At 41.5% G+C, this 27341-nt stretch overlaps 1 protein-coding gene across 1 annotated transcript in view; it reads right to left on the bottom strand.

Moving 5' to 3' along the window:
• Positions 1–26542, bottom strand: part of LOC133470084 (transmembrane channel-like protein 3) — an 82658-nt gene extending 56116 nt beyond the window's left edge. Inside the window, exons 1-5 of the mRNA XM_061757993.1 lie at positions 26320–26542; positions 23953–24099; positions 21355–21430; positions 19036–19117; positions 3731–3837 (exon numbers count right to left, since the gene is read on the bottom strand). Of these exons, the coding sequence (XP_061613977.1) occupies positions 3731–3837; positions 19036–19117; positions 21355–21430; positions 23953–24099; positions 26320–26441 (534 nt within the window). The 5' untranslated portion in view covers positions 26442–26542. The remainder of the gene's footprint in view (positions 1–3730; positions 3838–19035; positions 19118–21354; positions 21431–23952; positions 24100–26319) is intronic.
• Positions 26543–27341: the final 799 nt, after the last annotated feature.

Raw genomic sequence — 27341 nt, 5'->3', positions numbered from 1 at the left:
CTCGTTGTCTCGTCAGTTTGCTTGTTTTTAGCTCCGTTTTTTTTTCAGTGCTTGTTGGTTCATTGTCGATTGTAGTCTGTTGTCTCACGTCATGTTTCCTGGTCTCATCTTGTCGTGGTGAGTTCTGTACCCTAGTGTTCCTTTGTTACTTTGTCGTTGGATTTTTGGACTTTGTTAATTCAGCATTTCCCTCCATGATCCTTGTTTACCTTTTTGTTTTGGAAATTAAAATGTCTTTTTCCAGACTCCTGCACTCCTGTCTTGCCTTCCTGCTTCCCTGCACTTGGGTCTTTCCCGTTTTGCCTCGTCTCCGACACTACCAAAAAACTCGATTGTGACACAAAGAAAGTTTGTAAAAATAAATGAATAAAAAAAGGTTCAAGACCTTTGCAAAAGTTGCATTTTCTCAAATTGTTTGCAGTGATTTTCAATGTCTCGTCAGTTTTTTTTTTTCCACGAAAATTTACAAAATAAGCAGGAGAGTGGAATGCACTGACCCGAATATGGGGTTTGTAAAGCGGCTCACGCTGAAAATAACAGCAGTTTTTTTACTTTTAGCTTCAAACAGTGTTTCAAATTAAAAAAAAAAAAATTTTAGTCACTTTTCTGCACAATTAGAACTATATTTAACTTAAATAGTTAACACCAAATATTAAATGTTACACCTAAACCTCAAATTTAAATGCTAAATACGTTATATATCTAAATCTAAATCTTGAATGTATATTTAAATACAAATACTAAATCTACATGTTCAATATTTATCTAAATATTAATCTTAAATCAAAATAAATATTTCAATATAAATCTTAAAAGTAAATATAAATTTGAACTCTAAATGTAGAATATATATGTAAATATAAATATTAAATCTAAATGTTAAAAGTCAAATCTAAATGTTTTGGGTTGATCTAAATATTTAGCTAATATGCAAATCCACATTGCCAAGAAACTGAAATACCCCTCCAAAAAGCTGTGTTTTGTAGTGGAAAAAAAATTTTATTAAAAAAAAAAAAAAAAAAACTTACACAGGGAAATGGACCCTTGAACATAGATGATCACTACCTGAAATAATAAACCAGTTAGGGAAACATTATTTGACGAGTACTTTGTGTGTTTAGTGTCACTTTTACGAAGTGCCGCCTCGGCACTGTCCTGCAATGGCTTATGACTGAGTGCAGCTGGAAGCTGCTGCTTCTCCCTCCGGAAAGTTTTCTTTTAGTTTAAAAGGTCACTTTAAGCAAGGTCCATTCTGTACAGTGGGCAAAGGTATAACCCGTGTTGGTTTGGACGTCTCAGTGCTGTAAATCCTCGTTGAGTGGAACCTCGGCCTCCTTTCACAAGCAAACGAACAAACAAGCTGGCTAGCTAACACAGCCCTGGTCTGGTCATCTGACATCCATCGTTGTCCACCTTTAGCACTGGACAACAGAAGCAGGAAGCAGCCATTCGTGTGGCCGTCGCTGAAGCCGAGAGTGCAGGGAGGGAAGAATCTCCTTTGCTACTTATTTATCCAAGTCCATCTCCAGGGTTGATTTCGGCTTTTTCGCGGCCAGCAAGCAAGCACTCTGAGGCAGGCAGGCAGGCAGGCCAGTACGAAGCACCTGTCTCTGGTTGGTTCTTCGATATAATGTTTAACATTTGCATTTAATATTTATATTAAGGTATATATTTAACATTTAAATTAATATTTATATTTACATTTAATATTTATATTTAAAGTCTATATATATATATATATATTTAAGATTTATATTGAGATATATATTTAAGATGATTTAGTATTCAAATTTACATTCAACATTTACAGTACAGTTTTCTCCGGGCACTCCGGTTTCCTCCCACATCCCCAAAACATGCATGGTAGGTTGATTGACAACTCTAAATTGCCCGTAGGTGTGAATGGTTGTTTGTTTGTAGGTGCCCTGCGATTGGCTGGCGACCAGTTCAGGGTGTACCCCGCCTCCTGCTCGACGATAACTGGGATGGACTCCAGCACGCCCGCGACCCTCGTGAGGAGAAGCGGCTCTGAAAATGGATGGATGGATTTAGGGTATATTTAAGATTTTGATATACAGTATTTAACATTTAGATTTAAGATTTTGGATGAACATTTAATATTTGGAGTTAACTGTACAAGTTGACAAATATTGTTCTAAATGTGCAGAAAAGTAACTCGAAAATTCACACTAGTTTTTCTATACACTGTTTGACGCTAAATGTGACGAAATGGTGTTATTCTCAGCGTGAGCCAATTTACAAACAGTACCTCATAATCTAACTGCTACAACAATATATCGGCCTAATTGCTGTTCGAGGATATAGGTTTGTCTACTTACCTATGGAGAGAACAATATTTTTCATTTTTGTATGAAGATTAGGTTTCATTAAGAGTAGCATTTATTTTAATAATGAAATTAATTCAATAATGAATTGTTTTGTACAAATATAAACCCATTTGATGTTATATTTAAAAACAATTACTTCACCATATATATATATATTAGAAATCTGTGAAGTATTCAACAATTATGTGAGCATAAGAGTACTGAAATGAATAAGTAAGTCAGAGATGTCCTATTATTTATTTATGAATAAATTGCAAGGTGTGCCCTTTTTCTCACTTGAGCCCCTGCCCCCCAAAATGTCTGTGCACGTCCCTGGGGAGGAGGTCTAAGGCAACTGACAATTGCCGAAGGTATTTCAGATGAAATACAACTGTCGGAGACCATCATGTTCTTCTCCACAGTTTGACGATGAGGAAAGCGGGAATGCAGCGAGTGCAGATTCAGTGTTCACCATAGTCTTAAGATTCAGACAAGAGAACAGGTAATTGCTTTTTTCATTATGTACATGTTTACAGTATGACTATATACCGTGCTGTACAGAAAAATATGTTTCAATACATCCCTTTCTCCATTACATGTGTAGGCCTAGTACTTTTTTCTTTTCTTTTCTTTGCTAAACATGATTTTTGTTTTGTTTTACAAAATGCATTCCTATGGTGAACAATAAACATTACCAATCATTGTGTTTTCCTGTTTTCAATGTTATGTGTAATGACTGTTCAGTGGTCTTTTTCATTTTGATTGACGCGGGGTCTGATTTGACAACATTTGGTTTTGCGAATGTAGCTTGAATATTGGGTTTTGTAATTACAGTTTAGAGAAAATGCTGGATGATTTCAAAAATGTGTCTTACCAATGACTGGGATTGATGTGTCCTTAAAGGGATTGTTGCTACTATATACAGTATGGTCAATTGTAGGCCTTTCTTAATGGAAATGACACTTTGCGTGCGTGAGCGTGCAAGTTTAGAACAGGTGGGATTGATCAACACATATTAGCGTTGCGCATGTGACAGGCGCCCACACGTTTGATGAAGACCGATTTGTTTGGGGTATGCACACACACACTACATTTCAGCTGGAGGAACAAATTTAGGGCTTGCTGTTGTATTCATCATTTTTGTGAATGTATCTCAGTTTGCAATGGTCCCACATGCATCTCACTCCTTTGTTGCGGCCTGGTATAGGTATAGTATTAGATCGAGTAGAAAATATGCTAATAGAGTTGGTAATGTACCTGGACATGTATGTACTGTTAAAATAACATACAAATACTGAGGAAGTGGCATTCGCTCCATAACCATTGATGGCCTCAAATATTGTAGCGAATCAAAAAAAGATTTGTGAAATGTATTCATGTATGTATATGCACATAATACTGACCTCTGGTAACACTATGAATGCTCCAGTCATAATGGTGAGGACAATGTTGATCCCAAATAACCACCGAAGGAATATGAAGTAGGAGGCGACGCCCGACCCAAAATGACCTCACCACAGAGGAGACATTTATATCAGAATTTTATGCAACAAACATCAAAATCCATACCGTCAAAAAATATAAAGGATATAAAGAGTGAATTTCTTGAACATTATATATACACACACACACACACACACACACACACACACAGCAGCTGAAATAAGTATTTAACACGTCACCATTTTCCTCACAAAATCACTTTCTAAAGATGCTGTTGACATGAAATTTTCACCAGATGTTGGGGAAAACCCAAGTAATCCATACATGCAAAGAACGTAGAACAGATAAGATCAGAAATTAAGTTGCATGTAATAATACGAAATGACACAGGGTAAAAGTATTGAACACATGAAGGCATGGAAAGCCAAGACAACACCTAAAATCTATCAATAATCAAAAAGCAATCCAGCCCCTTGCAATCCAGTGCAAATGAATATCAGCTGGTTGAGTCCTAATTGATGGCCTACAAAAAGGTCTCATTGCCAAGGTCTGAGTCAAGACACATCTCATGATGGGTAAGAGCAGAGAGCTGTCTCAAGACCATCGCAAACTAATTGTTGCAAAACATAACGATGGCATTGGTTACAGGTGCATATCTAAGCTTATGAATGTTCCAGTGAGCACGGTTGGGGCCATAATACCTAAGTGGAAAGCCAATCATACCACCGTAGATTTGCCTCGATCAGGTGCTCCTCGCAAGATTTCTGACAGATCAGTGCAAAGAATAATTAGAAGAGTTGCCCATGCTCTTGTCTTAGTTCTGGCAGCATGCAAGTTCTCAAGGGTGGGTAGGGGGGGAACTGACAATATTTTCAGCAGTTTTGAACTTGAAGGTCTTGATGGTTGACACAGGGCAGCTGTGGCAAAGGATGCCTCCTGAAGTCCATGATTATCTCTACAGTCTTGAGCGTGTTCAGTTCCAGGTTGTGTCGGCCGCACCACAGCTCGAGCTGCGCCACTTCCTGTCGACACACAGACTCATCGCCTTTGATGAGGCCGATGACTTTGGCGTCGTCTGCAAACTTCAGGAGTTTGACAGCCGGGTGTGTTGAGGTGCAGTCCATGTAGAGAGAGAGGAGCAGAAGAGAGACGAGCAGCACTGGCAGGTGGCAGGCGAGACGCTGAGCTGGAGAAGCTTGGAGGAAAGGAGTTTGGGGATGATAGTGTTGAACGCAGAGCTGAAGTCCAGGAACAGGATCCTCGCGTAGGTCCCAGCGCCGTCGAGGTGTTCTAGGATGAAGTGCAGTCCCATGTTGACTGCGTCATCCACAGACCTGTTTACTCGGTAGGCAAACTGCAAGGGGTCCAGCAGGGGACCTGTGACACTCTTGAGATGGTCCAGCACGAGGCGTTCAAAGGACTTCAAGACTACAGATCTCAGGGCGACAGGCTTGTCGTCATTCAGACCTGATATTGCAGGTTTCTTGGGGACTGGGATGATGGTGGAGCGTTTGAAACGGGAGGGTACTTCGCACAGTTCCAGAGATCTATTGAAGATTGTTGTTATTGAACGTGGAACATGACTTTGTTGGTACACACACCTCTTCACAGAAAGTGACATGGGATGTAACAGTGTCCGTATGTTCATCCAGGCTGCCAGTTTAATTTTCAAAGACACTCTTGTCTGTGCAGTTCTGTCTTTGCTTCATTGGTCCACTTCAATGTTTTCACCGTAGGCTTCGCGCATTGAAGCAAAATTGAACTGTTTGGATGCCATAATGCACACCATGTTTGGAGGAGAAATGTCACTGCACATTACCCTAAGAACACCATACCAACAGTGAAGTTCGGAAGTGGGAACATGATGGTGTTGGGCTGCTTTTCAGCAAATGGTACTGGTAAACGGCACGGTGGGCGACTGGTTAGAGCGTCTGCCTCACAGTTCAATCCCCGGGGTTCAATCCGAGGCCCCGCCTGTGTGGAGTTTGCATGTTCTCTCCGTGCCTGCGTGTGTTTTCTACGGGTACTCCGGTTTCCTCCCACATCCCAAAAACATGCATAGTAGGTTAATCGACAACTCTAAATTGCCGGTAGGTGTGAATTTGAGTGCGAATGGTTGTTTGTTTGTAGGTGGACATTTCATCAGGATAATGAAAGGCACGGCTTGGCGGGAGCATGCTGTGACAACGCGAGAGATTGCGTGATTTCCGAAGACGAAAAACATGACGGCGCCCTTTGCAGTCTTGAAAAAAAAAAAAAAAAGAAACAGCTATACAAGATAATTGTTTTCTTTTTTCCTTCGCCAGCTTTGCGAGCAGCGGTAACTTACAGAGAGCCACTTGCTATCCCTGCAGCTACGTCAACACCAGCTCGTCTTGCCATGGAGGATCTGAGCCAATGCGTCGAACTACCGCTGAAGCGGAAAAAAGGCGATTCTTCCACCTCAACTGAGGATTTGCTTGATTAGACAAGTGTCCTCTTTTCAATCGACAAGTAATTGTCAATTGCACTTGATTTGCTTCACCAGGAGATCACCGAACTCAGCAAGAGCTTGGACTTCACGCAACAACAAGTGAGTGAGCTAAGATTAGATAATACTGCGCTTCAAGCAGATCCAGAAGGCCGATATATAATTATACTGGCTACAATATTTAACAAGCTTTATACAATTGTCAACGTTTACGCTCCAAATAAAGACGATCCAGCCTTTTTTCCACATGCTCTTTTCACATTTGTTAAACTTGTCAGGCACTTCTACAATTATTATGGGAGGTGATTTTAACCTAATGCTAAATCCCCTAATAGATCGCTCAAATCTCAAAAATAGTTATCAGCCACAATGCTCCAATATACTAGAGCAGTATATGAATGACTTTGGTCTCGTTGACATATGGAGGCTGAAAAACCGTACAATAAGAGAATACACATTTTTCTCATCAGTTCGCCGCTCTTTCTCAAGAATAGATTTCTTTCTTTCAAACAATTCGGCAGCTCAAAGAATTACTCCCAAAATACGTTGAATCATCATCAGCGATCATGCACCGATTTCTCTCAATCTAAAAGTTGAATCAAATTTGGGAACCCCACCAACATGGCGCTCCAACATATCCCTATTGAAGGACCCAGTTTTTGATTCTTTTGTGAGGAAGGAATGGGAAGAGTTTCTGAAATTTAACCACTCCCCAACCATAACCCCATCTCCGCTGTGGGAAACTGGGAAAGCTGTTTTGAGAGGTCGAATCATATCATATTCATCGTATAAGTAAAAACAAGAACAAAAATTGGAAAATGGAATTGAGGAAAAAATAAAACACCTCACAGGGAAAGATGCAATGAATCCGATAGATACGCTTAGAAACCGACTTCAATAGGCAAAACATCAGTTAGATGTTATCTTATCAAAAAGAACAGATTTTCTACAACAACAGTTAAGATACACTAACTTTGAGTACAATAATAAATCGGGAAAATTCCGTGCTTCAGCGCAATAAAGAAAAATCATTAATTACAGCCATTCAAGATTCAAACGTCAGCTGTACACAGTCACCACTAGAAATAAATGAAATTTTGTAAAATTTTTATAGCAGCTTATACGCCTCTTCGAACAACTCGGATCAAAAAGAAAGATCTAAACATCCCTCAATTAAATACACAAATTAAAGACAGCCTTGATGTTCCTTTAACCATCACAGATTTGCTTAACGCATTAAAAAATATGCAACCGGGACGGGCGCCTGGCCCGGCCGGAATCCCTGTTGAATTCATTAAACATATTTGGCCAATACCAGCGCCTCTATTTTCCAGAACAGTCAATGAGATAAAGGACAAAGGTAGAATTAGTAGCCATATGAACATAGCTTCAATTAAGTAATTACTAAAGCCAGGTAAAGACCCCACTCTCCCGGCGAATTATCGGCCTTTATCACTGATTAATGTAGATATCAAGATTATCTCGAAAGCCCTCGCAGCGAGCCTTGAAAAGGTACTCCCGTCGATAACCCACTATGACCAGACAGGCTTCATTAAAGGTAGAAGTTCCACAAATAATGTCAGACGTCTGTTGAATTTAATAAGCATGTCACAGCGTAAAAATCTAAACGCAATTATCATGTCACTGGACGCAGAAAAAGCTCTCGATAAAGTTAACTCGGCTTTGCTGTTTGCAGTTCATTTCGACATTGGCTCGCGACATTACACAATTCGCCGAAAGCGACAGTCACCACAAATAGGATCACTTCACAAAGTTTTACATTACAAAGAGGAACCAGACAAGGATGTCCACTCTCACCAATGCTATTTGCAATATTTATCGAACCTCTTGCTGCCGCTATACGTCAGGATGCTAATATTAAAGGTATCTGCTCACTCGTGACAGAACACAAAATCAATCTATATGCTGATGATATTCTTCTTTACTTACAGGAACCCAAGTATTCTCTTCAGACACTCTTCAATCTCATTAAAACATTTTCACAAATATCGGACTTCTCTATTAACTGGACAAAAGCAACAATACTCCCAATAACAGCAAACTCATGGACTCCTGCAGATCAAATCCCAGAGTACCCTATTCCGATAGGAAACATGAAGTATTTAGGTATCAATATTTCGTCAAAACTCACAGAGCTAACCAATCTAAATTGCACACCACTTCTGGAAGAAATCTCAGCTGATTTAAGACGCTGGAATAACTTGCCTATATCATTACTGAGAAGAATAGCTACAATAAAAATGAAAACCTTACTTCAAATAAATTATTTATTTTCAATGATTCAATTTAAACCCACATTGAAATGGTTTCAAACCTTAGATTCTGCTGTAATAAATTTTTATTCAAAAAATAAGAAAAATAGAATAAGTCGATCCACTCTTCAGAAAAGTAAACAGGAGGGAGGCCTAAATGCTCCCAACTTTAAACACTATTATTTAGCTAACCAATTACAATACCTCATCAAATGGTTGCACCACAGTGAGGAGTGTGATTCTTCGCTAGAATTGGAACAAACAGACTGCAACAACATAAAACTACCAAAACTATTTCTACTAGTTTTAAACGCCATAAATGTTTCACGAATCCAATAATCGCATCCACCTTAACGGCTTGGTGGCAAAGTTTAGAATTGACAGGATCTCAATTAGCTCCCAGTATGCTCTCCCCAATCTTTGCAGATGACATTGCCATCTGCAGTGAAAGCAGGGAGCAGGTGGAGGAACAGTTAGAAAGATGGAGGCATGCACTGGAAAGCAGAGGAATGAAGATTAGCCGAAGTAAAACAGAATATATGTGCATGTGCATGAATGAGAGGGGTGGTGGGGTAAGAGTGAGTCTACAGGGAGAAGAGATAGCAAGGGTGGAAGACTTTAAATACTTGGGGTCAACCCTCTAGAGTAATGCTGAGTGTGGTCAGGAAGTGAAGAAACGGGTCCAAGCAGGTTGGAACGGGTGGAGGAAGGTGTCAGGTGTGTTATGTGACAGAAGAATCTCTGCTAGGATGAAAGGCAAAGTTTATAAAACTGTGGTGATGCCAGCCTCGATGTACGGATTAGAGACAGTGGCACTGAAGAGACAACAGGAAGCAGAGCTGGAGGTGGCGGAAATGAAGATGTTGAGGTTCGCTCTCGGAGTGACCAGGTTGGATAAAATTAGAAATGAGCTCATCAGAGGGACAGCCAAGGTTCGATGTTTTGGAGACAAAGTTATTGAGAGCAGACTTCAATGGTTTGGACACGTCCAGAGGAGAGAGAGTGAGTATATTGGGAGAAGGATGATGAGGATGGAGCTGCCAGGCAAGAGAGCTAGAGGAAGACCAAAGAGAAGGTTGATGGATTTCGTGAGGGAAGACATGAGGGCAGTTGTTGTTCGAGAGGAGGATGCAGGAGAAGGATGACACGCTGTGGCGGCCACTAAAGGGACAAACCGAAAGGAAAAGAAGGTGATCTCCCCAATCTGGCATAATCCAGATTTCAAAATTAATAATATACCCCTTCATTTTAGTACATGGGAACAACATGGAATTAACCACCTACAACCACTATTTAACAGTAATGTTTTTAGGACAGGTGATGAACTGTTCCAAGAATTCCAAATAACGGCCGGAAACTCTCTTCAATACAATAAATTAAAAGCAGCAATAAAAAAAAGAATACCAACACTCCAGAGCACCCTCGACCTGCCGGAGTTTGTCAAGCAAATAATGAAGCTTCTCCCGCAAAGTAAAAGAAATCTCTCAAAAGTTTATAAATTAATTTCATGTACTAAATCAATGCACTTACCAATCACCAAATGGGAAGAAGACCTCTCCATGTCTGCTGACCGTAGCTACTGGATACAGATTTGTAACAATACGATTAGAATGACAAAAAAACACAAATCGACAGCTTACACAATATAAAGTGCTTCATAGAACAGATTTTACTCAGTACACTATGCATAAAATGGGCTTCTCTCCATCTAATATATGCGTGCAATGCACCAAAATTACCCCAGACACCTATTTTCATGCTATATGGGAATGTACACCAATTCAATGCTTTTGGTCTTGGGTTATACAAAAACTCTCGTATATTTTAAACTGCATAATTGACGACTTAGGCATAATTGACCTCCCTAATAAATATTCACAATCATTACTTGTCGCGTTAGCTACCGCGTAGAAAACAATTCTATTGGAAAAACTGGAAAAACAAACAAGCTATTAACATCAATCAGTGGCTAAATCTCATCATAGAATATATTGTGTTGGAAGAAATATCAGCAGAACGAAAAAATTAATTACAGATATACGTAGATAGCTGGTCACCTTTCCTCAACATGCTAAATCTAGACTCTTGATTCCTTTGCCTGAGTAGGTTGCCATTTGACATTTGACAATAGCAAGACGATTTTCATAAGTGTGAAAGTAAACAATGGAATTCTATATTCTTTGTTGTCGAGGTTGTTGTTTTATTATTATTCTATTTATTTCGTTTTATTTTTTATTTTTTATTTTCACACATTTTAGACACAGGCATGCTGTGGGGATCTTCTCCTCTTGTCCCTGTGTTTGCTGTTCCGGAATCTTTGGGGGCGGGACTTTTTTTTCACTCCTTACTGATCTCGGGGGTGGGGGTGAACCACTGTGGCGACCTCCTGGGGTGTAATGGTGGTGTGATTGTGACTCGCCCACGTTCCGTGGGTGCTGGGCGGTGCCGGCTGGCACCCGCCTGGGTCCCCCGCTCCGGCTGCTGGTGGGGGCGGTGGGGACCCGTCGCTCCCTGGGCCTGCTTCCTCCTCTTCTCTCCGTTCCTTGCGTCCCGTAGCGGTTGCCTCTTCCTCTTCCCGTGGGGGAGCCGGGCGGTCCCCTGCGGGTTGTGGGGCCTGCTGTGGGGTTCTTTTCCCTGCCTGGTTTGGGGGAGGACCATCTCCCACGCTCAGGGGCGGGTAGTGGGTGCTGGCGGGGTTGTGGGGGAGGGGGGCCCGGGGTTGGTGCTGCGGGTCTGGGTGGGATGGCCTTCTTCGTCAGTGGTTGTCCGGCCTAATGGGCCTGACCTGCAGGAGCCATGCCTCTTAATCACTCACTTAGCACACACTCACACCATTCACTGTATATATTTTTCTCACTAAACACATCTAGGCACATACACATATCAAAGGGTTCCTGGGTGACTGGTATGGGATCGGGAGGGTGTGGGTGTCGGATCGGGTTTCAGCATGTCTGCACGCCGGGCTGCTCTCGGCTGGACCCCTGTGCCTGATCCCGGCCTTCGATTGATTGGGTGGGGTGCTCAGCCGCCGCGGTGCGGCCACAGCAATTACAGGACACTTCTGTCAGTCTTTGCGCATGTAAAACGGTATCAATTCACTTGCATGTATCCGCAGACACACACCCCTAGGACTGTTTCACTGGGTGTGGGGTCACGCACTTACTGCGACAAATAACTCCTGAATATGCAAATCGCTTCTGTATCCCCGCACTTATACTCCTGTAGACTTTTATAATTCACATAATTAATGCCACCACACTTCAGTTGTACAGTCGGGTTCACAACCCTTGTCCTGCATGCTTCTTCTCCTGTCCTTGTCCTGTTCTATCTTGTCCTGTCCTTCCCTCACAGGGTGTAGGACTACAGCCCCATGCAACACTCATATTTAATGTTTCATTGTTGTAGATAATGTTATGATTTACTTCTCTCATCCTGTTTACAATTTGTGCTTTGTCTTTTGTCTTTGTTGCTCTCTCCCTTCTATAAACTTTGTTCTGGTCGACTGATCAAGCCTGATTCTCAGTAAATCTCAATTATAATACCACAGCGGAAGCATAAAAACGCCACTGTGACACAGTAAAACTGTTCCGGCATAAAAGTGATACAGATTTTCCATTCTGCTCGACCTAACAGCCGAACAGGACAAAAAAAAAAAAGGATAATGATCCAAAACATACTGCCAAGGAAACTCGCAATTGGTTTCAACCTAAAAAAAAAAAAAGAAAATGAAGCTGCGAGAATGGCCCAGCCAATCACCTGGCTTGAATCCAATCGAAAATCTATGGAAAGAACTGAAACTCAATGTCCATAAAAGAAGCCCATGGAACCTTCAAGATTTGAAGACTGCTTGTGTGGAGGAATGGGCCAAAATCACACCAGAGCAATTCATGCGGCTAGTTTTTCCATACAGGAGGCATCTTGAAGCTGTCATTGCAAACAAAGGCTTTTGTACAAAGTATTAAGTATAGTATATATAGTATATACTAGTATGTGTATATATATATATATATATATATATATATATATATATATATAGTATTAAGTGTAGTCCATGATTGAGATGGTGCCTACCCGTGTGGACGCCTTGGTTACTTGCTCTCTCGTATTGTCTATGTTTTTGTGTTTTCCGTTCGTCTTTGGTGACATTACACGACTCATTTACACAAGGGAAGACTTGCTCAACCTCAGGGAGTCGACTTTCTTTCGCCAACTTTCGCAAATCCGCTAAATTTTTTCCCCGAGTTACTCACCGGGGGGAGGCTGCGGTCTATGGCGCATGGAGACGGAGGGGACGCCACAGAGGGAAGCGAGCCAGCATCCACAAGAGAGGATACAGATTGGCGTTTCCGTCCATCCACCTCGAGAATCTACACTCCCTACCCAACAAAATGGCAAAGCTTCATCTTCTGATAAAGACCAGTGATGACTTCAGACGTTCCGGCGCGCTGTGCTTTACGGAGCCTTCCCTTTGTGAACGCGTCCCCGAAGCCGCAGTTATGCTTCCATCTTCACTGGGCAGACCGCATCATGGAATTATCGGGGAAAACAAAAGGCGGCGGCATATGCTTCTATATCAATGAAAAACGGTGTACGGACATCACGGAGCTCAGCACACACTGCAGCCCGCATTTAGAGTCGTAAGCAAAGCAAAGCAAAGTAAATTTATTTATATAGCGCATTTCATACACAAGGTAACTCGATGTACTTTACACGATTAAAAGCATTTAAAAAAAAACAATTAAACTAAGTGAGCCATTCTACTTGCCTCGTGAGTTCGCTTCTTTTTTACATTCCGCCTCAAGCTAACACGAATGCCGCACTGATAACACTCACTGAACAAGTAAACGAAATTGAAAAAAAACACCCAGACTCACCCCTCATTGTTCTCGGGGACTTTAACAAAGCTAAACTCAACCACAAACTCCATAAATACAAGCAGTACATTGACTGTCCTACGCTAAATAACACATACAGTGCCATACCTCGTGCAGCCCTGGGCTCGTTTGATCACTGCTTAATTCACTTACATACATACATAAAACATCCAGGCAAGAACTTAAATGCGCGCAGCCTACGGTCAAAACAATGAAAACGTGGCCCAAAGATAGAACTTCAAAGCTGTCTAGACTCCAAAGACTGCCGTGTCTTTGAAAATTCAGCTTGCAGCCTGGATGAATATACGGACACTGTCACATCCTATATCAGTTTCTGTGAAGAGGTGTGTGTACCAGCAAAGTCATTTTGCACATTCAATAACAACAAACCGTGGTTCACTGCCAAACTTAAGCAACTTCGTCAGGCAAAAGAGGATGCATATCGAAGTGGGAACAGGTAGCTGCTACCGAACAATGCAAACTAAAACTAGCAGACATTCCAACAACTTCTTCCCCCTTGACATCAACTTCTTAAACAGCTAACCTACAACTCCATTGCAACATGCTGCCAATTTTTTGGTCTTCAGTTTGTTGTCACATTTCTGTCGGGTCAATTATACATTACTCGTGCACTCACTGTAGTTCGTCTCGCCACGCTGCACTATTTGCATATCTGTTGTTGACCAATACTGGCCACTCATGCCAGAGTAGCATCTGCACCATTTGCACAATCGACTGAGTAGTATCTAGAACATTTGCACAATCGACATTGTCCCAGATTATCGCACTACTAGTCAATTTAAAATGCATACATTTCTTGAAGTCTCTGCACCATTTGCACAATGGTCATTGCACCGGACTATTGCTCTATTAGTCATTCAAACTGCTCTAATTGCTAGAGGGTTCTGCATCTTTTTGCACAATTGTAACAAAACAACTAAACAAAAACCAAAAAAACACAAAATAAATTGGACCGGCATTACCAGATTACTAGCAACCTTTTATTGCTCAGTGACTGTTTTTTCAATGTCTTTATGTCTCAAAAGTATTATCTGTCAATGAACTGTTGTCGTACTAGAGTGGCTCCAACTACCCGGTGACAAATTCCTCGTGCGCTTTTGACATTACTTGACAAATAAAGATGATTCTGATTAAATAAATACCAGTTGGCGTGTTCAATACTTTCATTTCACATAACTTAATTATTCTAATCTTATTTGTTCTACTTTCTTTTTATGTATGGATTACTTGGGTTGTTCCCAACATCTGGTGAAATATTCATGTAAATAGCACCTTTGGGAATTTATTTAGTGGGAAAAATGGTGACGTGTTAAATACTTATTTCAGCCGCTGTATACAGTGCCGTGAAAATGTATTGGCCCCCTTCTCAAATTCTTGTATTTTTGCACTTTGTTTTAAGATCATCAGCAAATGTAATTATCATAACCCGAGTGAACTTAAAATGATGTTTTAAAATGGCGATTTCATTTATGCTGGCTCCTCTCAATGTAGAGGAGCAGCGGCTCTACTCTGAGCACCTCCTGGATGACCGAGATTCTCACCCTATCTCGAAGGGAGAGCCCGGACACCCTGCGGAGGAAACGGCTGCTTGTACCCGAGATCTTGTTCTTTTGGTCGCGAGCTGTGGGTCGTGACCATAGGTGAGGGTAGGAATGTAGATCAACCGGTAAATTGAGAGCTTCGCCTTTCGGCTTAGCTCCCTCTTCACCACAACAGACCGATACAAAGTCCACATCACTGCAAACGCCTTGTTCTGTTCTCGTGAACAAGAACCCAAGATAGTTGAACTCCTCCACTTGGGGCAGGATCTCATCCCGACCTGGAGAGGGCACTTCTCCCTTTTCCAAATGAGGACCATGGGCTCAGATTTGGAGGTGCTGATTTTCATCCAGACCGCTTCACACTCGGCCGTGAGCCGCTCCAGCGAGACATGGAGATCACAGCTTGATGAAGCCAACAGAACCACATCATCTGGAAAAAGCAGAGATGTAATACTCTCCTCCTCGGCTGCGCCTAGAAATTCTGTCCATAAAAGTTATATATGAACACAATCGGAGTCCAACCCTCACTGGAAAGGAATTTGACAGCAATGCGGACCAAACTCTGACACTGGTCGTACAGGGACCGAACAGCCCATATAAGGGGGTTCGGTACCCCAGGCTCCTGAAGTACCCCCATAGGACTTCCCGAGGGACACGGTTGAACGCCTTCTCCAAGTCCACAAAGCAAATGTAGACTGCTTGGGCGAACGTCCATGCATCCCCGAGGACCCTGCCGAAGGATTAGAGCTAGTCCACTGTTCCACGGCCAGGACAAAAACCACACTGCTCCTCCTGAATCTGAGATTCGACTTCCCGACGGACCCTCCTCTCCAGCACCCCTGAATAGACATTACCAGGGAGGATGAGGAGTGTGATCCCCCTGTAGTTGGAACAGCCCTACAACATCCAGAGCCTTTCGGAACTCTGGGCAAATCTCTTCCATCCCTGCATTCCCACTGAGGAGCTTTTTGACCACCTCAGTGACCTCTTCGACGTATTCTTCCCACCGACTCACAACGTCCCGAGTCGAGGTCAGCAGCGCCCTATCCCCACTTTACACAGTATGAATGGTGTACTCCTCCTGAGACACCGGATGGTGGACCAGAATTTCCTCGAAGCCGTCCAGTAGTGGCTCTCCATGGCCTCACCGAACTCCTCCCACGGCCAGGTTTTTGCCTCAGCAACCACCAAACCTGCATTCCGCTTGGCCAGAGAGTACCCATCACCTACCTTTGCAGTCCCGCAGGCCAAAAATGCCCAATAGGACTCCTTCTTCAGCTTGACGGTATCCCTCACCACTGGTGTCCACCAACGGGTTCAGGGGTTGCCGCCACGACAGGCACTGACCTCCTTACGGCCACAGCTCCGGTAAGGCATCTCAGCAATGGAGGCGCAGAACATGGTCCACTCGAACTTAATGTCCTCCACCTCCCAAGGAACGTGGGTGAAGTTCTGCCGGAGGTGGGAGTTGAAACTCCTTCTGACAGGGGATTCTGCCAGACGTTCCCAGCAGACCCTCACAATACGTCTGGGCTTGCCAGGTCAGACCAGCATCTTCCCCCACCATCGGAGCCAACTCACCACCAGATGGGGATAGTTGACAGCTCCGCCCCTCTTATCACCCGAGTGTCGCAAGTCCAATGGCACGACCACAAAGTCGATCATTGAACTGCGACCTAGGATGTCCTAGTGCTAAGTGCATGTGTGGACACCCTTATGCTTGAACATGGTGGTCGTTATGGACAATCCGTGATGAGCACAGAAGTCCAATAACAGAACACCGCTCGGGTTGTGATCGGGGGTGGCCGTTCCTCCCAATCACGCCCTTCCAGGCCTCTCTGTCATTGCCCATGTGAGCATTGAAGTACCCCCAGCAGAACGATGGAGTCCCCAGCGGGAGTGCTCTTCAGCACCCCCTCTAAGGACTCTAATAAGGGTGGGTACTCTGAACTGCTGTTTGGTGTATGGGCACAAACAACAGTCAGGACCCGTCCCCCCACCCGAAGGCGGAGAAAGCTACCCTCTCGTCCACTGGGTTGAACCCCAATGTACAGGCGCTGAGCCGGGGGGCATCAAGTATACCCACACCTGCTCGGCGCCTCTCACCGTGGGCACCGCCAGAGTGGAAAAGAGTCCAACCCCTCTCAAGAGGACTGGTGCCAGAGCCCAAGCTGTGTGTGGAGGCGAGCCCGACTATATCTAGTCAGAACCTCTCGACCTCACACATCAGCTCGGTCTCCTTCCCTGCCAGAGCGTAACATTCTACATCCCTAGAGCCAGCTTCTGTAGCCGGGGATCGGATTGCCAAGGTCCCTGCCTTCGGCCACCGCCCAGCTCACACTGCACCCTACCCCAATGGCCCCTCCCACAGGTGGTGATCCCATGGGAAGAGGGACCCACGTTACCCTTTCTGGCTGTGCCCGGCCGGGCCCCATGGGTGCAAGCCCGGCCACCAGGCACTCGCCATCGAGCCCCATCGCCAGGCCTGGTTCCAGAGGGGGGTCCCGGTGACTCGCGTCCGGGTAAGGGAAAACGTCTTCCAGTATTTTTCAACATCATAGGGGTCTTTGGAGCCATGCTTTGTCTGGTCCCTCTCCTCGGACCTGTTTGCCATGGGTGACCCTATCAGGAGCATGAAGCCCCAGACAACCTAGGATAATTGAGACACACAAACCTCTCCACCATGATAAGGTAAGGAGGGGATCAAGAAATCACTTAAACAGAATCTGTCCCGACAAAATGAAGTCAGAGAAAAAATATGAAAAAGCTGAAACAAAATGACACCATCGAAACAAATATAAAACCAGTCAAGAAAAAAAGTAATTGACATTGATCAGTCTGGAACGGGTTAGAAAAGCCATTTCTGAAGCTTTAGGATTCCAGCGAACCACAGGAAGAGCCATTATCCTCAAAGGGAGAAAATATGGAACTGTGGTGAACCTTCCCAGGAGTGGCTGGCCTACAAATATTACCCCGAGAGAACAGTAAAGACTCATCCAGGAGGCCACAAAGGAACTCAGGACAGCTTCCAAAGAACTGCAGACCTCTCTTGCTTCAGTTAAGGTCAGTGTTCATGACACAACAATAAGGAAGAGACTGGGCAAAAATGGCATCCATGGCAGAGTTCCAAGGCCAAAACCACTGCTGACCAAAAAGAACATCAAGGCTCATCTTACTTTTGCACACACAAAAAAAAGGCTGAATGATTCCAAGACATTTGGGAGCATATTATATGGACTGACGAGATGATTTTTGGAAGGTGTGTGTCTCGTCACATCTGCATTTCAGAAAAATAACATCATACCAACTGTCAAACATGGTGGTGGTAGTGTGATAGTCTTGGGAGCCTTTTCTCCTTCAGGACCTGGACACCTTGCTGTTATTGATGGAACCATGAATTTGGCTCTTTAACAGAAAATCCTAAAGGAGAATGTTCAGCCATCAGTTTGTGACCTCAAGCTGAAGCGCATTTGGGTTCTGCAGCAGGATAACGATCCAAAACACACTAGCAAGTCAACTTCTGAATGGCTTATAGAAACAAAATGAAGTTTATCGAGTGTGCTACTCAAATTCCAGACTTGATTCTGATTGAAATGCAGTGGCATGACCTTAAAAAGGCCGTCCACCCTAGAAAACCCTCCATTTTTGCTGAATTCAAACAATTCTGCAAGGAAGAGTGGGTCAAAATATCTCCACGGAGATGTGAAAGACTCATTGCCAGTTCTACAAAACGTTTGATTTCAGTTGTTGCTGCTGAGGATGGCCCAACCAGTTATTAGGTTTAGGGGGCCATTGCTTTTTCACACAAGACCAGGTAACTGAATCTTTTTTTTCCTGATATGCGGACTCATTGCCAGTCATAGAAAATTGCTTGATTTCATCTCTTCGGTTTTGGGGGCCATCACTTTTTCACACAGGTTTGGATTTTTTTTCTCCCTTAATAATAAAAACCTTCATTTGAAAATTGCATTTTAAGTTCACTTATATTTGTCTGATAGTTACATTTGTTTGATAATCTCTCTCTCTCTCTCTCTCTCTCTATATATATATATATATATATAAACCAAAAAGTGACAAAAGACTTACTTTCAATTTTCTTAATCCTCACTTCCCAAGGAATAAACACAACCACAATGTTATAAAACACTCGGGACATTTTCTTCAGCATCTGCAGGACGACAAAATAGGGTTAGAGACAACAACTGCTTCCTTATAATAGCTTTTAGTCATATGGCCATCTACATCAGGTGTCAAACTCAAGGCCCGGGGGCCAGATCTGGCCCGCCACATCATTTTATATAGGGATGCACTATATAATGGACTATACGGGAGCTCCTTCATCACAGCTGTCGGACACCGCAGCACTCTGCTCATGACGTTACAGCTGTCGCAAATGTTGGCTGTTGCAGTGGGTAAAAAAAAATAAATAAAAAGATTGCTGCTCATTATTAAAATGTACTGTTATTGTATATTGCTATAAAAATGGCAACAATCAAAGCTTTGTTGAAAAGTTCACAGTATATGAAAAATTCACTCCCTCTGCGACACATCTAGTCCCGCCATTCTTCAACTTCTTCTCTAAAGACGCAATCCATTATGGTCTACCACAACTCGATGAGTGTCCATCGGTTGGTCACTACTTTTTGCTATACTTTGTAGGACATTTTTAGTGCACTATATAGTGTTCTGAATTTGATCACTCAGCATTCGGACACCACTACAAAATGGCGTAAGTGACTGATTATGGAAACACAGCATTGGTCTTGTCTTGGTCTCTGTGAGTTCTGGTCTCTAGCAAGTCTTGGTCTCAGATAGTGTGGTCTTGAGCACAACAGTAGTACTATTAGTAGTAGCGTGCTCTTGCTCCTTTTGTTACTACACTCACTGGAACCACATGAGAAGATGGTAAACATGACTAGCGTGAACAATGGCTGCTTTTTATTTCAATTTTCGACAGCTGTGTTAAAACGCAACTGTGAAGCGTTATTCAAGATGACCTGGCTGGACTGTAATCTACAGTACATATGACTGCCTAAATTGGAAATTATGATTGACGGTGACATCACAGGCAATGCTGAGTTTTCAATCAACCAGAAGCCAACCTGCAAATGAATTATTCCTCATCAGACTGCATGGTAAAGACAATTTATTCTAATGGTGCCTGAGCAGCCTTAACACTGTAATTAAACAGCGCAATAACAACAGGCACTAAATCTACTCTGACTGCATTGCACAACATAGCTTCCTTATGCCCAAATGTATCTGAATAAAACAGAAACAGTTAAAGTAGATCAAGAAATTCTGAAACGGGCAGAGGTAATCTTCCTTTTTTAATTATTATGGCTGCGCTCATCAGATTATATTGCAGCAGAGTGGTAATTATTGAAAAAGCCTCTCTCAGCAAATATTCGGCTGGTGTTTACTTAAGTTGCTCTTCCCAGACACATTTAGATTAAACAGAGATGAATGGTGACAGCATTAGAAATGAAATATAAAGGTAACATAAATAATGTACATAACTGGTGTCAGGATCAGCCACAAAATCCCCTGTTTTTCTTAAAGGAAATATCATCGAGCGGTTGGTTCATTGAGTACAGAAGTACAGACAGGGGAAAAAAAATATCCAGGGTCTGTGTCATGAAGAAACATTTGACAATTAACACTGTTATCCCCCAATTTTATTTTATTTTATTTTATTATTATTATTATTTTTTTTTTTTTTAAATCAACACGCTCCAAAACATTGTTGTCATGTAAACGTCATCTTTTTTTTTTTCATCTTTGAAGCAAGATCGTGGCGGCTTGGACTTTGGAGTAATGGTCTTACAGTATTTATAAAGCAAGGGTAGTTAATGCTTCAGCTACCAAGCTGCCTTTTGAAAAATATATAATTTCCCCCGTGTGTGTTCTACGGTAGACCCTTTCAACCTGGCTATAAATCTAACCGAGGCACATACAGCCCTGATCCAAATCACAAACGACCTCCTCCGGATGTAATTATCTTCATTGTTCTTGATAGCTCTGCTGCTTTCAAAACCATCATCCAGCATCCATCCTCAACCGCTTATCTGAACACCTCGGTCTCGCCACTTCAGCTCTTTTTCTGGATCCTCTTATACTTTTCCAACAGAAAACAGTTTGTTGACGTCGCTACCCCTGATTTACACAACCTCCAATTAACGAGTTGACAGCATCTGTGTCCCTTCCCGAGTTCCCTATCTCAGTCGTATTCCAACAATCGGTCCCCTTTCTACCATATACAGTATCGGGTCCAACTTTCAGGGATGTTTTGTTTTGTTTTTTTAATCCTAAATTACAGTCTTTCATTATACCAAATCAAAAACGACATGGTTTTAATACACTACATTCAATCGTACGAGTGTGATTTTAATGTTGTATACATACATCTGCCCCTGCTGTTTGATAGCCTCTGGTTCTTGTCAGGCGTCCCTCATACTTCAGTACTATCTCTCTGGCATGCCTAGGAAATCCAACACAATGGTCATGAAACATTTGTAAACTTCAAATGCTGTATTTAAAAAACAATAGAAGGAATAATTTATGAGGTCCTGTACGTGTAACTGCTCTATGTTCTTACACATGTATTTCTATAAAACATGATACAATATGATTGAGCAATGATATGCTAGTTCTGTGGTTATGGTTTTCAAAGTGGCATCCCTTCCATCATGAAACTTTTTCTCAGAGTGTAAATTCAAGTTCCTTCTGTAGGATGATTAAGTGATTAAATGCATTTATACTGCAAATGTTATATTTTGCCATCACAGCACCTAGATATTTTTGGCAGTAATTGTATATAGTCAATATGATGTACCATATATAAGTTCCCTGAGAGAAACAGTGCATTACGTTTTGGGTATGTCCTACGCATAGGTAGAATACAAATAAGATACATTAGACATAATTCTCAAATCAATACACTGCCACTGTAAATTGCACTTTTTCACATTGGCAGAGACGTGCACAGATAGTTAGATATTGTATTTACAGAAAGCAGGTGCTCAGTTTGCGATATCTATCTCCTTTTTCCTAGTTAAATCTTATTTAAGACAGGGGTTGTCAAAACGTTCTTGAAAGTCGAAGGATGTAAGAATTCTTCAACTTTATTCAAACATGCTAAAATCAATCAATTATATGTTTTTATATATTATAGTTATTGAGAAGCTTTCTGTCAACGGTGATAAGACAAATAGTTAAGGATTTTTGTATCCCACGAGATGTGTGCCCCTTCACCGAACAGCAGCCAAATCGCAGCTCCACATTCCGAACAAAAGCAAGAGCAATCTGCAGTAAGCTTTTTAAAGCAGTTACTTGAGGATCATTAATGTGATATGTTCACAAATCACACAGAGTGTGGAGGAAACCATTTTGATTTGAAATTATCTTCATTAACCCTCTCTCATGAAAGTATAATTGTAGTTTATTTGCACCTCTACAGAGCTAGAAAAGCTCTACAGCATATAAAAACAATTTCTTCGTAGTAGTGACAGTCCCCAATAACCCCACACCCCCACCCCACACCTCTGAGTTATGATATCTTGAATCGAAGTGAATTAAGGATATCTTCAGCTGAAACTATAAATAGTCTGAATCAAATTGTAGATCTCTCCAATTCCGGTGCAGATATCAGTGATTCACATAGCACATAGAGTATCTGCAATTCATAGTTAGTTGTTCAATGTAAAAACTTTTTGCCATAGGCTTGTGTGCGCCGCAGATCCGAATTCTCGCAAGAATTCAAATAAATGCCCACCGTGTCAGACATCGGAATGATCTGTACAGGGGCCAGATGAAATGTGTGTATAAAGAAAGAAAAAGAAATGACACCGACTACCCATCATTCTGGCAACTGGCATTTTTTTTAGTAAGTAGCATACCTGGTGTTATGTTGTTATGTTACATTCAAAATTCATTTGTAAGGTCTTCCTCAATCATATCATTTGAAATCACTGGCCATGTACCGTATAAAATTGGAACTGATTCATTTCAATTTGTACTTCAATTCAATAGGCTTGGCTCTGAGCCAGATATTGATCATATATATATATATATATATATATATATTATATCATATACTATGGGACATATGATGAGGGCTGTGCGGCAATGTTAAGAGCGCTTCTTAAAGGCAATGTGCTTCAAAAACACTGGGGCTTAAATGGGGCTTAAATCTGGGACTTGTGGAATAATATATGAGCTATTATTGCAGCGGGAGTGATCCCACACATTCAGCCTGAGATTAAAGGGTTGTAAAAATGCAGAATTGCTTCCCATACTTGATGGGGGTAATAAACTTCCGCAGTCATAACTAACTGCCCATATAAAACCTCCTCTCAATGGCACATACTCAGCACATCTGAGAACTTCTCTATCTTATCTTAAGTGTAACAGTTTTTACTTGTGTCTTAAGCCTTATCACTTAATTACTACATACATTTGAAGGGCACTTATTTGACATTTATCCATTTTCAAAGAGGGCAGACAGCCACAAATAGTTGGTTGTGCTAAATCGCACACAAACTGTATTGTTCTTTCGGTTAAATTGTGGACTTTTCAATATAAATTGAATAGCAACAATTATAATTTGAGACAAAATGCAAATAGTATTTCCATTGTCAACAAAGTGAATACAAATGGCCAGGCCAATTGATGCCTTTTGAGGTAGTGGTGCTATACAAATTACTGACATATTTTGATTTAGACTGGTAAATAATATTTTCGTCTTCAAAAACAAAAAAAGCATGAGCAACATTGTAATAGAAAGTCAACAGTGAATTATGTTATGTATTACTGCTAATCTTTTTGTATGAATAACTATATATATATATATATATATATATACACACAGTACATCTATAAATTAACCAATAATATTAATAATGATAAGAAGAAGAAGAACAAGCTGTACTTCAAAAATACTGATGTTAACTGTAAAAAAAGAGAGGTGGGCTTAATCCCAAACATTTATTAAAGAAGATATACTTCAAGACTTTGAGCTTGCGTCTCATTGGCCAGGGTCTTGTCCGAATGTTGGCAATGATCTCCTTCTGATACTGAATGTTCTGAAACATCTCCTCTGGATCATCACTGTCCACCCGTTCATCTGCTTTGTCTTCTTCATCAGAGGAACTGCAGAATAAGATGAAGTGGAGTTATACCCAATAGTTTTCCTCCTTTATAATTTGTTAACAATCCACCCAAAATATCACATTAAGGCCTTTAGATAGAAAGTTAGAAGATCTAGACCAATCAAAACCTTGTTGAAACAATTTGGGTATGGTCCTCAGTTATGGTTGGGACCCAAAATGAGCATATACTTTACGGGTCATTTTGATACAATTTGACCAATGATGGTTTAAAAAAACAACAACATTTTTTCAATTGTTTGTATATGGGGTAGATGTCTGCCATGCTGAAACAACCACACTTGAAGTCATATTTTCAAAGTTATTGACGATTAAAAATTTTTTGCCATTCGTGGTAAATGCGAGCCTTATTGATAGAGCAAATGGTGGTGGCCCACTGAAATACACTTCTTGCATAACAGTAAAGACAAAAGAGCATTATGGTAGAGACAAACAGCTTCATAAAAATTGTGCTTAAATGATCCGAACGACTCATTAAACCCATTTTACTCTCGTCTCATACAATCAGAATAGCAGTAAAGACATGCAATAGATCCGACACATTCGCAAATTGAAACATATTCATTCATAGCTCAGAAATAACACCTTTTATTTTGTTGCGTGCTATTGTGTGAGGCGGCACGGCGCACGACCGGTTAGAGCGTCAGCCTCGCAGTTCTGAGGACCCGGGTTCAATCCCCGGCCCCGCCTGTGTGGAGTTTGCATGTTCCCCCCGTGCCTGCGTGGGTTTTCTCCGGCCACTCCGGTTTCCTCCCACATCCCCCAAAAAAAACATGCATTCATTGGAGACTCTAAATTGCCCGTAGGTGTGACTGTGAGTGCGAATGGTTGTTTGTTTCTATGTGCCCTGCGATTGGCTGGCAACCGGTTCAGGGTGTACCCCGCTTCCTGCCCGACGACTCCAGCACGCCCGCGACCCGCGTGAGGAGAAGCGGCTCAGAACACGGATGGATGGATGCTATTGTGTGAATAGAAAATGGCTGCCTCATCCTGACACTTTTACTCCAAGATCCCTCATGTGTATTGCAACAACACGATGATACTATCTATACTAGCTTGAGTGACAAAGAAGGACCATTTGTCAAAGAAACAAAAAGGCACTCTGAAGACGCTAACATGCATTTGCGTTATTAGCTTTCATGGAAAAGGCATATTGAGCAGTGCGAGAACAATCCAATCCTGTATATCCAAATATGTCATTAGCGTCTTCAGCATGTTGCAAATCATGAAACTTCATGATGGACACCTAACGGTGAAGACAGTTTCGCTTTTAAAAGTTTGAAAATATGAATTAAGAATATGCTTTTATGAGAAACAATTATGACTTTTTGATGATAAAAACGGCCAATAATTCCAATGCTCATATCAGTCAAATTCATTGATTTTCAAAAGTAAATTCTGTGGGCAATGCCTTTACTGTTATTGATCAAATTGCATGAAATTGACCCATATATTCAAGCATGATTGCATGTGTCATATGTTTGAATAATTTCCGTTTATGGTTTAACACTATATATATATATATATATATATATATATATATATAATATGTGTGTGTATGTATTATGTGTGTGTGTGTGTGTATATATATATATATATATATATATATATATATACAGATAATTGTTACTTGTGGGCGGTAGCTTGAGCTATTTGTTTGAGTGATTTTGATTTTGATTTTCATTTCACATATTTTCACATTTCCCAGACGAATGAGAGAGCATGTTGTTAAAATCCCTTTTGATTATTCTGATTCAAAAAAGACCATTTAAAAACCATTAACTGGTTCAGTCTGAACATGTTTAAGCAAAACAAAATAGGGTATATACCTGCACACTTTAATAGTGTGTACTTCTTGTTTTGCGTTTATCTCATTTACGAATATAGCTCTTTATATATTAAACTGAATGCCACTTTTTTTCATCATTATTCAGTGGAGTAATATTTCCATTTTATGTGCGCTATACTGTAGTTATTGCTTATTATAATTCAGTTATTATTTGGAGAGATCGCACACTAAAGGAGTCTATTACAGTGGTCACAAATAAGAAGATAAATCCACAGAGTACAGAGCATGCCAGGATCGTTTACAGTATATGATTACATTTAGCTCAGAGGAAACAACTTGTATTCTTCGTGGCTAGATTAGTTATATGTGGAATTGTGTACTCATCGGTGGGCGGACAATTAGGTGTTCGCTCACCTGTGATCATGATCCTGGTAGGCTGAATAAATCCTCCTGGAATTCTTCCTGACACTCTTGTGTCTCTTGGCTACAGACAAGGATCTGCTACTTCCAACCAAAGATTCTGAAACTGTACTCATGTTGTCTCTTCTCGGAGTGTGTGTGTGTGTGTGTGTGTGTGTGTGTGTGCGTGCGTGTGTGTGCGTGCGTGTGTGTGCGTGTGAGGCTGTGGTCAAGCTACTGATCTGGACCTTCCACTAAAGCAAACCCGCCCCAGCAGAAAAACCTAAATGCATTTCAACATCTGGCCAATCTGTGACATTCTGAACACTTAAAGGGCCAGTCCCAACTCTGCTTTGGGTTGTGCGAGTATTAGTTAAGCTCAAAGCTTTTGGCTGTTGTTGTTTGTTGTTAGTGTTGTTGTTGTTTTTCCCTGAGTCAGATGATATTGCATTTTCAGTAACAGTCATGGTAGAGTATGCATGCAAGAGGAATTTGGCTTCAAAATGAATAATCTGGGTGTGGTAATCCATTTTTTCAAAACCAAATTGAGGTATTTACAGCATTTTTTTTTTTGGGGGGGGAATCTGGTTTCAATTGGTTCACTCATTGCAATATTTTGTGTTTTCTTTGGTCCATGATAAACATGATAGATTAACGGAGCCATCTTCCTGTACATGCTTAAAGAGGTAGTTTGCAGTTTAGCAAGACTTTAATGTAGCATCGCTTCACTTATCACTCCCAGCCCTTGAGTCTCTGGCTAAATCCGCACCCTTCCCTGATTGTTCATGAGCATGGCTCTCAGGGGGAATGGCCATTCATAAAGGCATGTGATTCTGAAAATCAGAATTGTGATAAATAGTCACAGAGAATCCTGTCCAGCTTCAACAAAATAGTAGCACTAGCAACACTAAGCTAGCATTAGCACTGGAAACCAGCCGACGTTAGCCACGGCTGCTACGATGTTAGCATGACTTAGTCATAGAAGAGTGTTACCATAACACTAAATGTTATCGGTGTAAAGTTCTATTTTTTGGAAT

The sequence above is a fragment of the Phyllopteryx taeniolatus genome, chromosome 2 (assembly GCF_024500385.1).
Source record: "Phyllopteryx taeniolatus isolate TA_2022b chromosome 2, UOR_Ptae_1.2, whole genome shotgun sequence".
NCBI lineage: Eukaryota > Metazoa > Chordata > Actinopteri > Syngnathiformes > Syngnathidae > Phyllopteryx > Phyllopteryx taeniolatus.
The sequence above is the reverse complement of the archived record's forward strand: the minus strand, read 5'-3'. Positions and strand labels throughout refer to the sequence as shown.